Source organism: Electrona antarctica (assembly GCF_951216825.1).
Source record: "Electrona antarctica genome assembly, chromosome: 18".
Classification (NCBI taxonomy): domain Eukaryota; kingdom Metazoa; phylum Chordata; class Actinopteri; order Myctophiformes; family Myctophidae; genus Electrona; species Electrona antarctica.
This window is the reverse complement of record NC_136799.1, coordinates 20,860,920-20,875,313: the sequence shown is the minus strand read 5'-3', so window position 1 is coordinate 20,875,313 and position 14,394 is coordinate 20,860,920. Positions and strand designations below refer to the sequence as shown.

Below are 14,394 nucleotides of genomic sequence, written 5' to 3'. Positions count from 1 at the left end.
TCTGTGCGGCGGGTAAATCGGAATGTGGAAATATGCGTCTTGCAGGTCTATTGACGTAAACCAGTCCCCTTCGCGAATTAGGCGTAGGAGGACTGGTGGAGTAAGCATTTTGAATCGCAGCTTTTTTAAGTGACGATTCAATGCCCTCAGGTCTAGAATGGGACGGAGTCCGCCCCCCTTTTTCTTTACCAAGAAATAGCGGGAGTAAAAACCGTTCATTGATTGGTCGAGGGCCACCTCTGTGATGGCGCCTTTCTGCATTAATGAATTGATTTCCTCTTGCAGAATGGCGGCCTTTTGCCCGCTCGCTTCTGAGAAAATAATTTTCCTGGAAGTGGGCGGTTTCGAGGCGAACTGTAGCCTGTATCCTGTCTGAATTGTACGGATTATCCACGGGGAAGCCCCGGATATCCGCCATTGTGACAGATGACGTGACAAAGGGTTCCCTGTGCTTGTCAGCGTGGTGCATGGCCTGCCTAGGGGAAGACTTACTTTGTGTGAAATGTCTCCCTCTAGTGAATTTTTTCGGTATTGAGTTTGGAAAAAATTGGCGTGGAGTTTTTGGCCTGTGACAGCTAAAGCTGTCACAGTGTGGGTTATCTTTCCCACTGGGCCTATGCCCTTCAGAGTTGGTTTTATTGTTTTTTGTGTTTTTTGTTTTTTTGTTTTCTTTATTGAACAACGTGGAAAAACATACACATGTGAATTGCACATAACAATTTTCGGGGTCTGTACAACGGTGCTCACAGCACTGTGTACAGGCCCCCTTAAGCGCTTCAGCGCAGGCTCTGAGGTGAGATCTGTGATCCCCACCTCTGGCCTTGAACTCTGAGTGTGGTGGGGAAGATGACCCGGCCCGGGCAGGTCATTTGCGCTTCCCCTGGCCTCGGCCTCTGGGAGCGCTCCTGGCCTTGTAGGGCGGCGGAGAGGTGCGGCGGTCTGCTCTGCCTCGGCCTGCAGGCTGTCGCTGTCTATCTCCGCTCCGGTCCTGGGACCTGGGTTTGTCATCGGTCTTGGCCTTCCAGGGTGCCTTCTTAGCCTTGGGGCGGCCTACCGGGGCGGCCTGGTTGGCCAGCGGTTCGAGCGCCTTCATCGTCTTGGTGGAGGACTCGAGCTGTTGGATGGTCTCTGACATCTTGGCCAGAGCGTCCTTAAACATACTGTCTGGGTGGATATTTCCAGCCACAAACTCTTTCTTTGTCTCCAGGGAGATGGCGCTGGTCTGATCGACCCAACGCCATCTCTCCTGGAGGATGGAACATGCCATTGCCTTGGCGTTGTGGAGAGTGGAGTCCCTCTGGAGGGTGGCCATCTCGTGATTCAGGCGGCGTAACTCGGCCAGGTCTTCTGGCAGTTCCGCTAGCTGGACTTTAATGGACTTCTGTCCCATCTCAATGAGGAGGCTCTTCATGGAACCCTGGAGAAGTGCTCCTGCATTGAGGGCCTTCGCCACGAATGACATGTGTGCATACTGCCACTTGTTCAGTTTTGAGGCTTCCCTCACGCTGCTGGACAGGAGCTGCGGTTCCTTTACGTGGTGATCCACTCTAGGAGCTGCAGGGTTGGCCAGGTAGGCCGCTATAGCCTTGTCCATAGCTGGCATGAAGTCTATGGCGAGGGTTTGTTTATCTGGTATGTCGTTGGGCCCCTTGGCGCTGGCCTTGGGAAAATCCACCTTCAGGAGGGGTTCGTCCCAGGCGTGCATCATGGCCTCCTCGAAGCCCTGTGCCATAGGGAGCTTCTGTCTTCTAGGTGCAGGGGGGGGGGCGGACTCATCAGTCCTGCCTTCCCATGGTAGTACCTTGACAGTTGACTTAGGCCATGTGTGGTTACAACGTGCACTAGCCTTCCTGTATATCTCGTAAATATTGGAGTCATCCATGGGGGGTACAGGAGGCGGGGGGACAGGAGCCCTGGCTTGCTGGTGCTCCTGTATGTCCATGGCATCCAGGTCGTCGAAGGGGCGACGAGTGGTGCTGACGTAGTCCCCGGGGGAGAGGTCATCATGGCCATCTCGCTCGTCCGCGTAGGCCTCGTCCAGGACGTGGTAGTCCTGGAGTTGCTCCTGGAAGGAAGGGAGCTCGTCATCACGAAGCTCCCCTTCCTCCCTGGTAGTCCAATGCTCCCCACCGGGAGACATTGCGCGGTCTGGGGAAGGGTCCAGGCGGTCCACCATATAGCTGGGTGCAACGGCAGGCTGTCTGCGTCTAGCTGTATGTCTGGGCGGGCACTCAATGGTGGCCTGCACGACGTGTTGTCGAGCACGTGGAGCTGGGGAAGAGCGGCGCGGTGCGAAGGTATCCCTTGGCCTCGCGCCATGAGCCTCGTAATCAGTGGCCTCGTGAGCCCTGGTTGCAGAGGCTGAAGTAGCGTACCTGTCTCGGCTAGCGCCGGCAGGTGCTGCTCTTGAAGAAGAGGCTCCGGTTGGGGCTCTGTTGCCCGAGTAGTCTAGCCTCTGTCTCGGGGTAGCTCGTTGTCCCTCTCCGGTGGTGACGCGGGGCCAAAGCCCCTTTGGCGGGACTTGTATGCGAGCTCGTCGCGGGGGAGGAGTGGGGCTCCTCTCTCGGAGTCCGTGGGCGGCAAAGTTGTCATAATACCTTTGGACACGTCCGAGCCTGTTGTTTAGGACGTCGTCGTCCATTTTCTCACAATGGAGGCAAACGGGACCGATTTCCTCCATGGACTCACGGGTGTGGGTGAGGCCGAGACAGTACATGCACTCGTCATGCCCGTCTTTGCCCGACATCGTGTTCCCGCATCCCCAGGTGGAGCACGTCTTTTGTTTGGGGCCTTCTTGACAGTCGGCGGGCACCGGCTGTCCTCGATGGCGTCTTTCCCCGGGCTGGGTCTCCCTCGTCAGCGACATGGTTGCTTGTAGAGAGAGGAGTCCGAGTGCTTAACAGCCACAGGTTTATCTTCCTCGTGGCGTGTAATAGTAGACCACAGGCGTATCTGCCTAGTAGCGCTAAGCTAACTATGGATAGCTTTAAGCTAACAAACGCTAGCTTTAGCGAGAGAGAAAAAGAGGCGCGAGCTGTTTTTTCGACAAGCTAGCGTAGCAACAAGTTGCCTAGAACTCACTTGTGTCGAAGTTCGGCTTTTTTTCTCGAGAAGTATCCTTCTGTTTGCTTCGAGAGTGTGCCAGAGATCTCACGGTCCTAAAGAATTAATCTCTCGGCCGAGTTTGCGAGATATATTACCCTGCACACACTGGAATGTTAAAGTTCGTTCTCGCAGCTTAGCAGAAGAAAAGTTGAATGAGGGCTGACGTAGCCACGCAGGTATCTATACGGGATAGGCGTGGCTTCCTACGTCACCCTTAGAGCCCAGGACAGCGAAAATTCTAGAATTTTCTGTCCTGGGAGTACATAAAATAATGTTCTGCAGCTAGGTTTTGAAGGAAACCTACCCATAAACGAAAGGTATTTCGTGAAATTTCTATATAATACAACTAAAGCTTTTGAATGTGAAAATCAAGCATGTCAAGGTTAAGTTTCCAATGTGGTGTGGATCTGCTCACTTTATTTTTGTTTAAAAGTTTACACTACATTCTAACCGTATAATATATATATATATATATTATGGTTATTCTGCAAAGAAATATAAAAAAATAAAGAAATATCGGTGCTATATTCGAATTTGTATTGCTAAGTTATTGGATATCGGTTCGGTAGCAAAGCTAATATCAGTCTGTTCCTAGTTTTTGCATTCAAATGTATTGTTTGGTAGAATGCAAAAAATTATCTTTAAACTAAATTTTGATTTAATTTCAGTTCAACTCTTAAGCCAGGAGTTCCCCCTCCTCTGCCACCTAAGGTGAGACCTGAAGTACTAGTGTGTTTTATAAATGTTTAAATACAGTATGTCTTCCGCCATTGCATGTGTGTTGATACGTACATGCAATGCACTTCGAATTATAGTATGAACTAGAAATGTACTCTGTTGAGCTGCCAACTTGTGCCTTGGAAGCAGAGCGCGCCATGAGGTGCACTCACCACTGGCATCACCGCTTACTGTTATGTAGACCCGTTTTTGACCTTATACCAACCTTGAAAAGTACCGTAGTTACGTCACCAAGAATGGTGGTCCCTTATTGGCTGTTGATGATGACGCCAAGAGAGGACACCCATAGCGACATACATACCCCGACATACATACATTCATACCCAGCCGATCGCAGTACTTGCGCGCTCTGCTTTCGCAAGTAATAATTAGGCCTAACCCATGTCTCCCTTACTTTTGCTCCTTCAGCCGAGGTTGAACAGCTCATCGGATGAGCTCGGCCTGAATGACGAGAAGAATCTGACGGTGCGGAGGTTCCCCAACTCGGAGAACGGACCCAGTCAGGTGGTCCGCAGACAGAGCACCCCGGAAAGAGGCAACAAGGAGGAGCACTCTGCCCCAGACTTCCTTTCTGTCAGCGTCAGCAGTCCTGGCCTGCTGTCTCATGCATCTGACCCTGGTGAGTCCCAGTGGCTCAGTGCCTCTGAGTCTGTACCTATGCAGGGTTACACGTAGATACAGTGGCACAAGCTAGAATATGAGCTTATCTCCACAATGCAGGAAAGCAAAGTTAGTAAAGGACTAAAGTTCATATATTCTGTTTGGGATTTTGTATATAGGGTAAGGGTACCAGTCCAGTATTTCTGCAGTTGACTATGTATAATATATTAAAATATAATAAACTCTTCTAAATACCATTTACCCTTAGACCGGCAAAGGATTATTGCGAACGCAGTGATTGCGAACGCAGTGAGCATTTACTATGAGACCCAGCAGATCATGTCTGTCTGTGTGTCTGTCTGTCACGCTGTAACACCACCCGCCCACCACCAGAGGGCGCAGCTGTATCACACACAAAAACACACACACACACACACGCACACACACACACGCACGCACGCACGCACGCACACACACACAAAACTTAACTTAAAAAAAACTTAACTTAAAAAAATAACTTAAAAAGGAAAAACTTTAAAAGGAAAAACTTAAAAAAAAATCTTAAACACAAAAAAAAGAACTTAAAAAAAACCTTAAATTACGTAATTTATTCTAATTGTTGTTTTTGCAATTTACGAGCTGCGTTCGCTTCCCGCGTTCGCGCGTCTTACTTGTTGTATTGATTTATTGTACATGTCCATGTGAAGTTTTTCTACACATTAGAAATAAAGTCCAAGCTAGAAGCATGCACATCTAAAAACAATATTACAGTATACAGGTGAAATAAAGTCCAAGCTAGAAGCACGCACATCTCAAAACAATATTACAGTATACACAATATTACAGTATACAGGTGCTGAACACATTTCATACAATAATGAAGGAAGGCAGTTCGCACACTGGTTACAGACCAGTGTGCGAACTGCCTTCCTTCATGCTCCCAGAAGCAATTTATTAAACATACAATGTCCAAACTGGACACGAAACGTTGCACCTCTAATAAATTGCTTCTGGGAGCTACAGACCGTGTGCGTCACTGTGTGAACTGCCTTAGTTTTTCTACACTCATTCACGTTTTCTTACACTTGTACATATTCACTTGTATGCAAGAACGCCCCGACATGTCTCTGAATAGTCTCTTTCATGAATACATTCATCTAAATAAGCATTTTTGCTATCTTTCCAAGCCCTCAATACATCAAAAAATGAAGGTAAGGTAAAAACATGTCTCGTAGTTTGATTAGTTGTCCGATCATAGACATAGAAAAGTAGACGCCTCCTTCGGCTCTGGGGCGTCTGTACTCAAGTGAGGGAAAGCTTTCACGTTGGTGCGTCACTAGTCTCGCGTAGCCAGACAACTATTGTGAGAGGCAACAGTCTGGCAACACGAGACTAGTGCTTCACAGAAGCTTCCATGTGCGTCACAGAGCGGATGTTCGGTCTGACTAGTCCCGGAAAAGACGCACTGTGATTGGCCAGTAGTCACTTGTAGTGGCAGCGTGGCGTAGTGTGCCTTCCGCACTTGCGGCGCACTTGCGCCCTCACGTCGATACACATGGATCCAATGAACTGCAGCGGCCAATGAGGCATCTGTTTTTTTGTATATATCTATGACTGATATACACACCCTGTGCTTTGCTCAACCACCTGACAGATAACGACTCAGACGGCAGTGTGAATGAAGGCAGTCCCAAGGAGCCACCCAACCGAGCGCACCGCAAGGAGAAGAAGGAGTTCCCTGTGAGTTAGAAGCTGTTGCATGACAAATTGAAAATAAATGTACATAGTTCCCCCAGACAGAATGGGCAGGCTTCTCCCTCTTCAGTTTCAACAGGTTGTGGGAGAGTTCCACAACCTGTCAGACAGAACAACAGAACTGTGTGTCAATCCAGTAGCAGGTGACTGAAAAATATTTTGAATCAATACTATTACATAGATCGATTTAAATTGTCACCAGTTTGAATCGTTTTACGATAAATCTTTACATGCCTACAAATATTTTCTTTGTCCTTTAGTGGATCTGCTGGCAGTCAAACAAGATATTTAAACATCTAATTGCATTTTGTAGACAAAACAAAACAAATGACAGCATAGTATGGATTGTTTGTTTTTCTTTTCCACATTGTTTAGGTCAGAGCCATTTTTAGTCCCAACAAACTGGAGGTTATGCAATAACCATGGTTATATAAAGGATATGAGTGAATCAATTCACTATGGGGTTATGTCCATTCTTGGACGTAAGACAGAAGAAATCTATACACTCACGTTCTAATGATATTAGAACGGGCTTTTACGTCATGACGCAGCGCAAGTCCCTCCCCCGAGGACATAAATACCTGCGCTGTCGTCTAGGCGTCATTCGGTAATACTTTCTCCTTCTGCCGTTAACAAGCTAGAAGGGTATTTTGGTGAATTGATTCACTCATATCCTTTATATAACCATGGTTATTGCATAACCTCCAGTTATATTAAAGTCTACTCGTGAATCAATTCACTATGGGAGACCTAATAAACTCCCTTCAAATCACTGAAGAACGCACCCGTCCTCACGTGCCCCTCCAAGCTGTGACGTCACAGGCGTGACGGGCACAACCCTTACGAGACATTAATTTTGAGGTCAAAAGGTCACCGACCTAGTGACTTATAAGAGGCGGGACCAAAAAGACCTCCGGTCAAAATGGTCCCTGTTCCTATATAAGGAGCTGATGAACCATGTCACCTTATGTGCCCCGAGGCCTAGCCACTAACAGTCTCTATCGTCCTGTGAGTGTCGGCCTAAGTCCCATCCTAGCCATCAATATACGTACGGCTTCCCGGTATATAGAGTCAGGTTGACTGTTTATTCATACATGCATCCAAAATGCACATATCTATATGTCCACATATACTATATGCTCACCACCTTTATTCATACATGAACATCCTTAAGGGGCATACCTCAGCGGGAGGCAACCTGCAGAACCGCATGTGCCACAGTTGGTTCAGTAACGTCCAGGTTATAGAACCTGGCAAAGGTCGACGGCGAGGACCAACTCGCTGCCGTGCAGACATCCTGTATCGAGATACCCTTGTAGAGTGCCCAGGATGCCGAGATACCTCTAGTGGAGTGTGCCCTCAACCCCACTGGAGGCACCACCCCAGCCGTGGAATAGGCCAACTGTATGGCCTCCACAATCCATTGGGACAACCGCACTTTGGTGACCGGTTTTCCCTTTGCGCTAGCGCCCCAGGCCACAAACAGCTGGTTGCCCTTCCTGAAGAGAGCCACCCTGTCCATGTACACACGCAGGGCTCGTACCGGGCATAGACAATGCAACCTCCCGTCCTCCTCCATCCTAAATGGGGGCGGATGGAATGACCGCAGGTCCACTGGAACACTGGCCAGGTTGGAATTCTTGGGTATGAAGGCCGGGTTTGGTTTTACCGTGACCCGCATTCTATCCTCACTAAAGACAGTGCAATCAGGACTTACTGAGAGCGCTTGTAGATCGCTAACTCTTTTAGCCGTAGTGAGAGCTAATAGGAGGACGGTTTTTAATGTTAAGAATTTCCATTCCACTGATTCCAGTGGCTCAAATGGAGCCTTTGTCAGGGCGTCCAGCACTAAAGATAGGTCCCAAGGAGGAACCAGGGACCGAGTAACTGGACGGGCCTTCCGAACCCCCCTCATGTATTGTCGTATGAGTGGGTGTTCACTCAGAGCCTTATCCCCCATGCCAATATGACACGCTGATATAGCAGCCAGATTGACTTTGATAGATGATTGTGACTTCCCGTCATCCAGCATGCCCTGCAGGAACGTCAGAACCGTTCTCACTGAGGCCTGGAATGGTAACTCCTGGCCTGGCCTATCCGCACACCATCGCTCAAAAACTTTCCATGCAACGTCGTACTGCCTCCTAGTGGACTGAGCCCTAGCCCCCTGAATAGTAGCTATCACGTTCGGGGGTAAGCCCTCAGCACTCAAATTGATCCTTTGACGGGCCAGGCCCATAGATCCAGGGTCTGAGGGCAAGGGTGGAAAATCTCGTAACCTGCTTGCGTGAGCAGGTCCTTCCGCAACGGGAGCTGCCACGCCTGGTCGTACAGGAGGGAGGCTATCTCTGACCTCCATGACCCCCAGGCCGGAGCTATGAGGACCACCTCTAGGCCTTGAGTCCTCACTCTGTCCAAGGTGGGTCGTATTAATGACAGCGGAGGGAAGGCATAAAGCAGACCCCGTGGCCATTCGTGAGCCAGAGCATCCAGTCCCAGTGACGAGCACCCCTTGATGGAGAAGAACAGGTGGCACTTCGTGTTCTCCTCTGATGCAAACAGGTCCACTTTGGCCATGCCAAACCTGTCCCATAACTGCGTGGCCACCTCCGGGTGGAGAGACCAATCCGCATAGCGGAGCTGGCCCCTGGATAGCAGGTCTGCTCCTGCATTCAGGAGCCCCGGGACGTGACAGGCTCTGACCGAAAGGAGGTGCATGTCGCACCACGTGATCAACCTGTGGGCTAGTAGATGCAGAGTCCTGGACTTGAGTCCGCCCTGTTTGTTGATGTAACACATCGTAGTGGTGTTGTCCGTCCTCACTAGGACGTGGCGGCCACGAATAAACGGTTCGAACTGGTGCAGTGCTAAAAATACTGCCATCAGTTCTAGATAGTTGATGTGGGCGTGCCTCAGAGCATCGCCCCACACCCCCCTGGTCGCCATGCCGTCGAGAGTGGCCCCCCACCCCGACATACTGGCATCCGTGGTAACCACCTTCCTGGAGGTGACAATCCCCATAGGGACGCCCTCCGTAAGTGTGGCTCTGTTTTCCCACCATTTGAGTGCCTGCACACACCCCACCGTCACTCTGACTTTCTGATGTCGGCGGCTGGTAGGAATACGTAGAGACCGCATCCATTCTTGAAACGGTCTCATATGTAGCCTGCCTAGGCGTACCAGCGAAATGGCAGACGCCATGAGCCCTGCCATTCGTAGACACACACTGAACGGCACCTTGTGCCCCATTTTGAAAAGTGTCATACATTTGAGAAACGATTCCGCTCTCTCCTGGCTCAGTCTGGCCGAGAACGAGAGGGAGTTCAACGTTATGCCTATGTAGTCTATCGACTGGGTGGGCGTCATCGTGCTCTTTGCATGATTTATAGTAAAACCCAGGGCGTTCAACTGATCTACTACAAGTTTTGTGTGAAACTGCGCCTCTGCTGGCGAGCTCGCGCACAGCAGGAGATCGTCTATGTAGGACATAATGCGGGTCCCTTGGTGACACAAGGGAGCCAGCGCCGCCTGAGTGCATTTCACGAATACCCTGGGGGATAATGACATCCCGAAGGGGAGAACCATATATTCGTATATCTTCCCTTCGAATCCAAAGCGCAGGAATTTCCTGCGGCGGATAGATCGGGACATGGAAATAGGCGTCCTTGAGATCGATACTGGTGTACCAGTCGCCCTGGCGCAGAGAACGCAGTAGAGTCGTTGCCGTCAGCATTTTGAATTTGAAAATTTTGAGGTATTTGTTGAGAGCCCTCAGATCTAGGATCGGTCGTAGCCCCCCCCCCCTTCTTTTGGACCAGAAAATAGCGGCTGTAGAAACCGTTGTTTTGTTGGTCTAAAGGCACCTCTCTGACAGCTCTCTTGGCTAGTAATTCGAGGATTTCCGCCCGAAGTACTTCCGCTGCCTGCCCCCCCACTTGAGAGAGAATTATCTTCCCGAACGTGGGTGGTGGTCGTGCAAATTGTAGTTTGTACCCCGTCTTTACTGTGCGTAAAACCCATGGGGACGCGCCACATAGCTCCCACTGTTGAAAGCACCGTGCCAGAGGATTCTCTAGCATGGGCTTCATTACTAGTGGAGCGATAGCACCCCCTAGTGGCCTGGGGACGTAACGGTCGCGGTGCTCCTGTGTTAGGAGCTCCCCCCCGCCTAATCGAGCCGGCGGGGAGGAATTGCGACCGTGAGGAGCCCAGCCTGTGGCGAGCTTTTTCTTCGCCACAGGGCTGAAGTACTGTCCCACCGCTGTCGAGAGGCCTAGCGGCTCTTTCTGCGGTGGGCTCATAATGCCCATACGGGTTCGATGTTGTCTTTTTATTGTGTTTTGTTTTTTTAAAGTATGAGGCATTGATGTAATCAAGCGCTTTATTGGACAAATACTTGCATTTGTAAAAAACATTTTGCGTGCGGTAATGGCTTTTTTTATTACAGCAGCATTCAACACAGTAGCATGTAGCACAACAACATTTGGAGGAATGTTCAATGTCACTTTCCCGCTCTCTGCGGGGTGCACGAATCTCTTCCTCTTCGCCACTGGTTCCGACGTGGGGCCCGTGGCCTCTACGGTCGGGACCGGGCTCGAACCCTTGGGCACGGGATAAGTCCACTCAGGCTATCTAGCGCGCCCGCGTCCCCGTCCGCGGAAAGCGCCTCTTCCACGAGGAGCCCTCTGGGGGACGTATTCCCGTGGCTGGCTGCGAGCGCGGCCAGCTGCCGCTCTGTCGACAGGCTGAGCCCGAGCCTGTCCTCTCTTTGCACGGGGCCTATACGGCATCCTGCCTCTGTCAGTAGGTGGGCGGGCGTGGCCCACCGTCGGTGGACGGTACGATGGTGCAGCTTGCCTGGCTGGCTCCTGTAGGTGCCGCAATCCCTCGGCATTCCTCCTGCTATTCTCGCCAGCGGTGATGAGCTCCGCCAGTGCCCCTTGAAACAGGTCTGTTGGCGCGGCGACTCCCTCCGCAGCGACGCGCCGATCTAGCAGGGTGACGCGGAGCGTTCCGGTCACCGGGTAAATGTCCGCCCACCTGAAGCGTTCTTGCATAAAGCACAGCGTCATGGCTCGACCCAGGGACCCCGTGGCTGACCTAGTCAGGAGTTTCGCCTCGTCATTCTGGCGCCTCACCTCCGCCAGCTGTGCCGCTGTGGGGGCATCTCCTGCCATCTCCAGTAGTACGGTGAGGGAGCCCTGCAGGAGGGCCTCGGCATTCAGAGCCCTAGCTACGGCTACGAGATGTCCGTAGATGCGCTTGAGTGAGGCCGAGGCAGCCTTGTCCTTCTGGTCTGGGAAGGTGGGGGCTTTTCCGATAGGCCCATACTGGGGCCGTGTTGGGTTTATCAGATACCCCGCCAGCAGGCGATCAATATCGGGGAAGCCCGCTAGCCCCGCAGCCTCAGGTGTCTCGGTCTCTACCGGGAAAACGCTTCTGTCGCGGGGGGGGTCGGCGGCATTTGGACGGTCCCACGTCAAAGTGAGGAATTCTTTGACGCCCTCCGCCAAAGGCAGGAGGTGTCTGTCCGGCAGTCTGGCAGCGGCCGGAGCGACGCCTTGCCACCGCAGGGTTTGTGCCGGGTTAGCCGGTGCTGGTCGTGGCCACTCTCGTCCGCACCTGAGCGCCGCCATCATGTAGATAGCTAGCAGCTCCGTTTCGTCTCGGGGAAGCAGAGCGGGCGGAGCGGCGGCAACGGGGGGTACTCCGACGGGCGCTATCGCTGGCGGAGCACCAGCGACCGCCATTGGAGCCGCCTGAGCGAGTGGGAGTCCTTGTGCGATCTCCATCAGCACTGCTACGGCTTCATCGTCCAGATGGGGGGCTTCTGGAGCCTGCTCCTCCTCTCTGTAATGCTGGTCGTTGAGGCCAAAATCGAAGAGATCCTCTTCCTCCTCGTAATCAGAATCTCTCACTCCTCCGTCCTCGTAGCGAGGTTGCTGGGGGTAGGGGGGTTCTCCCTCCTTATCCATCAGCCCTCCCCAGGCATGCTCCTCCGTGGCGGAGGGGGCTGGAGGCCAGGGCAGTTCCTCCAGCGCCGCCGCCGGTCCTGAGAAGGTGACTGCTGGCACCGAGGAGGCAGCCGTCGCGCTCGCCGAGGCTCCCCGGCTTGGGGCCTGGTTAACACGAGGCCTAGCACCCAGGCATGCATAAACGTCCCGGCTGCCCGAAGCATTCGGGCGGGCGGCGTCTTCATCCACCATGTGGCTCGGCCATTCCTGTTGTGGCGGGAGACCTTCGCTAGGTTCGCGCACCTCGGATTCTTCATCCTCATCTTCGTCACCTTCGTCGAAAGGTTCGTTGACTGGGGAAAGGAAGAATTTCCGAGCCCGCCTCTGGCGTCTGAACAGCATGAACCGTTGTATGGCGGCACACTTCAGGCACTGGTTTGGCGCGGTCAGGGCCTCTTCGGCGTGCTTTAACCCCAGGCAGTAAACGCATGTGAGATGCGGGTCCATCCCCGACATTTTATTGCCACAGTCCGCCACGCGGCAGTACTTTTGCGGCAGGGAAACGGCTCCACTCCGGTCTCGCCGGGCCATCGCCTTGGACCTCGCTGTCTTCCCTTCCATTTTCTGCTTGCGGAACTCCTAGTTCACGGCAAGGTGTTTTCTGTGGGCCTCTGACGCCTCGACAGGGGAGCTAACCGTTAGCTTGTTGCGAACACGCTAGCGTTTAGCTATCAGGTAAGCTGCTCTTAGCTCCGCCACCTGTATCTCTAGAGCTGAGTTGTTCTTTCAAACCGGAGCGTCTGAGGCCAACACGGTAACAAAACAGCAAAAGTTTCTTTTTCTTTTGTGAGTGTAGCTTTGCACTTACTAAGGCTTCCAATTTCCACCTCGTGGTACCGAGCAACTGTGTCACTCGTCCTGATGAGATATGTAAGGAAAGTTGGCTTCAGTAGCAGTGGTTTAGCTTGTTGTCTTACGCAGAAGAAGAAACGAATGACGCCTAGACGACAGCGCAGGTATTTATGTCCTCGGGGGAGGGACTTGCGCTGCGTCATGACGTAAAAGCCCGTTCTAATATCATTAGAACGTGAGTGTATAGATTTCTTCTGTCTTACGTCCAAGAATGGACATAACCCCATAGTGAATTGATTCACGAGTAGACTTTAATATAACCCCAGCTCAATTCACCATCATTGTTCTCTGGTTATGTGTTTATGTACCCTGCATCTATCTTAATGGGGTGGTTTGTGTCTCTCCACAGAAATCAGCTATCAACGGCCTGCCACCCACTCCTAAAGTCTTGGTAAGTGAATCTGCGGAATCGTCCCCTCACAGTCCTCACCTATTCCTGGTGGACTGGTTTCAGTGGACACTATCATTAGACTCTGTCTGAATTGCTGCTGAATCCCGAAATTTGGGATGCAAAACGGACATTCCAGTCCCTCTCTGTGGTTATGGTGGTCTGACGTGCAATGCAGTCATCATCCCTGGGCTCACTTCCAGTTTCATGAACTTTGGCTGACATTTCTGCTGCTCCCGCAGTTTAAAGCAGTTGATTTGCCATGCTGAGTTGAGTTTTGTCTGTTTGTTGTAGATGGGAGCTTGTTTCTCCAAGGTGTTTGATGGCTGCCCCCTGAAAATTACCTGCGCTACATCGTGGATTCACCCAGACACCAAAGGTATAGATGGACTTTGACTCTGTGGAATTGATTGACAAGAGACGAGAGACATGCTATTCTTGATGAGAAGAGGTGCACGCATATCCAAACTTAATTTATGATGGCCAATACAATGTCTGGAAAACCGCTTGCACACAGTGAGCTCTAGTGAAACGTAATATTTTATTGCACCCACAAGTGCGTGACGTTTCGGTCATTAGACCTTCATTCAGGATTGATGAAGAGCATTTAGCTCGACATGTCATGCAGGCACTTGTGGGTGCAATAACATATCAAGTGTTAACTGGAGCCCATGTGCGAGCTGATTTCTACCTTGTTACAGTACATGCTTTGGTGAATGGTGACACATAGTAATACAATAATTTACTTTATGCAGAAATGTAATACTTTGAGCTTAAACACGGGTCACCATGCCACTTTATTTGGTTACATCATTTTTGTTGAGATTCTTGTCAAAAGCATGGTGTAATGATTGAAGTATACATATGTCTTTACAGACGCAGATAGGAGTTGCATACACCTACTACAGCAAATACGATATAGTGCCATACTGTCAAACACCT

General features: G+C 51.2%; 1 protein-coding gene across 10 annotated transcripts in view; it reads left to right on the top strand.

The window, feature by feature from the left end:
• map4k5 (mitogen-activated protein kinase kinase kinase kinase 5) overlaps window positions 1-14,394 on the top strand; it is a 64,096-nt gene that overhangs the window by 36,812 nt on the left and 12,890 nt on the right. For all 10 annotated transcript variants that reach the window (XM_079527674.1, XM_079527672.1, XM_079527678.1 and 7 more), the window contains 5 exons: window positions 3,774-3,816; window positions 4,252-4,462; window positions 6,098-6,183; window positions 13,414-13,455; window positions 13,747-13,831. In XM_079527674.1, the coding sequence (XP_079383800.1) occupies window positions 3,774-3,816; window positions 4,252-4,462; window positions 6,098-6,183; window positions 13,414-13,455; window positions 13,747-13,831 (467 nt within the window). The remainder of the gene's footprint in view (window positions 1-3,773; window positions 3,817-4,251; window positions 4,463-6,097; window positions 6,184-13,413; window positions 13,456-13,746; window positions 13,832-14,394) is intronic.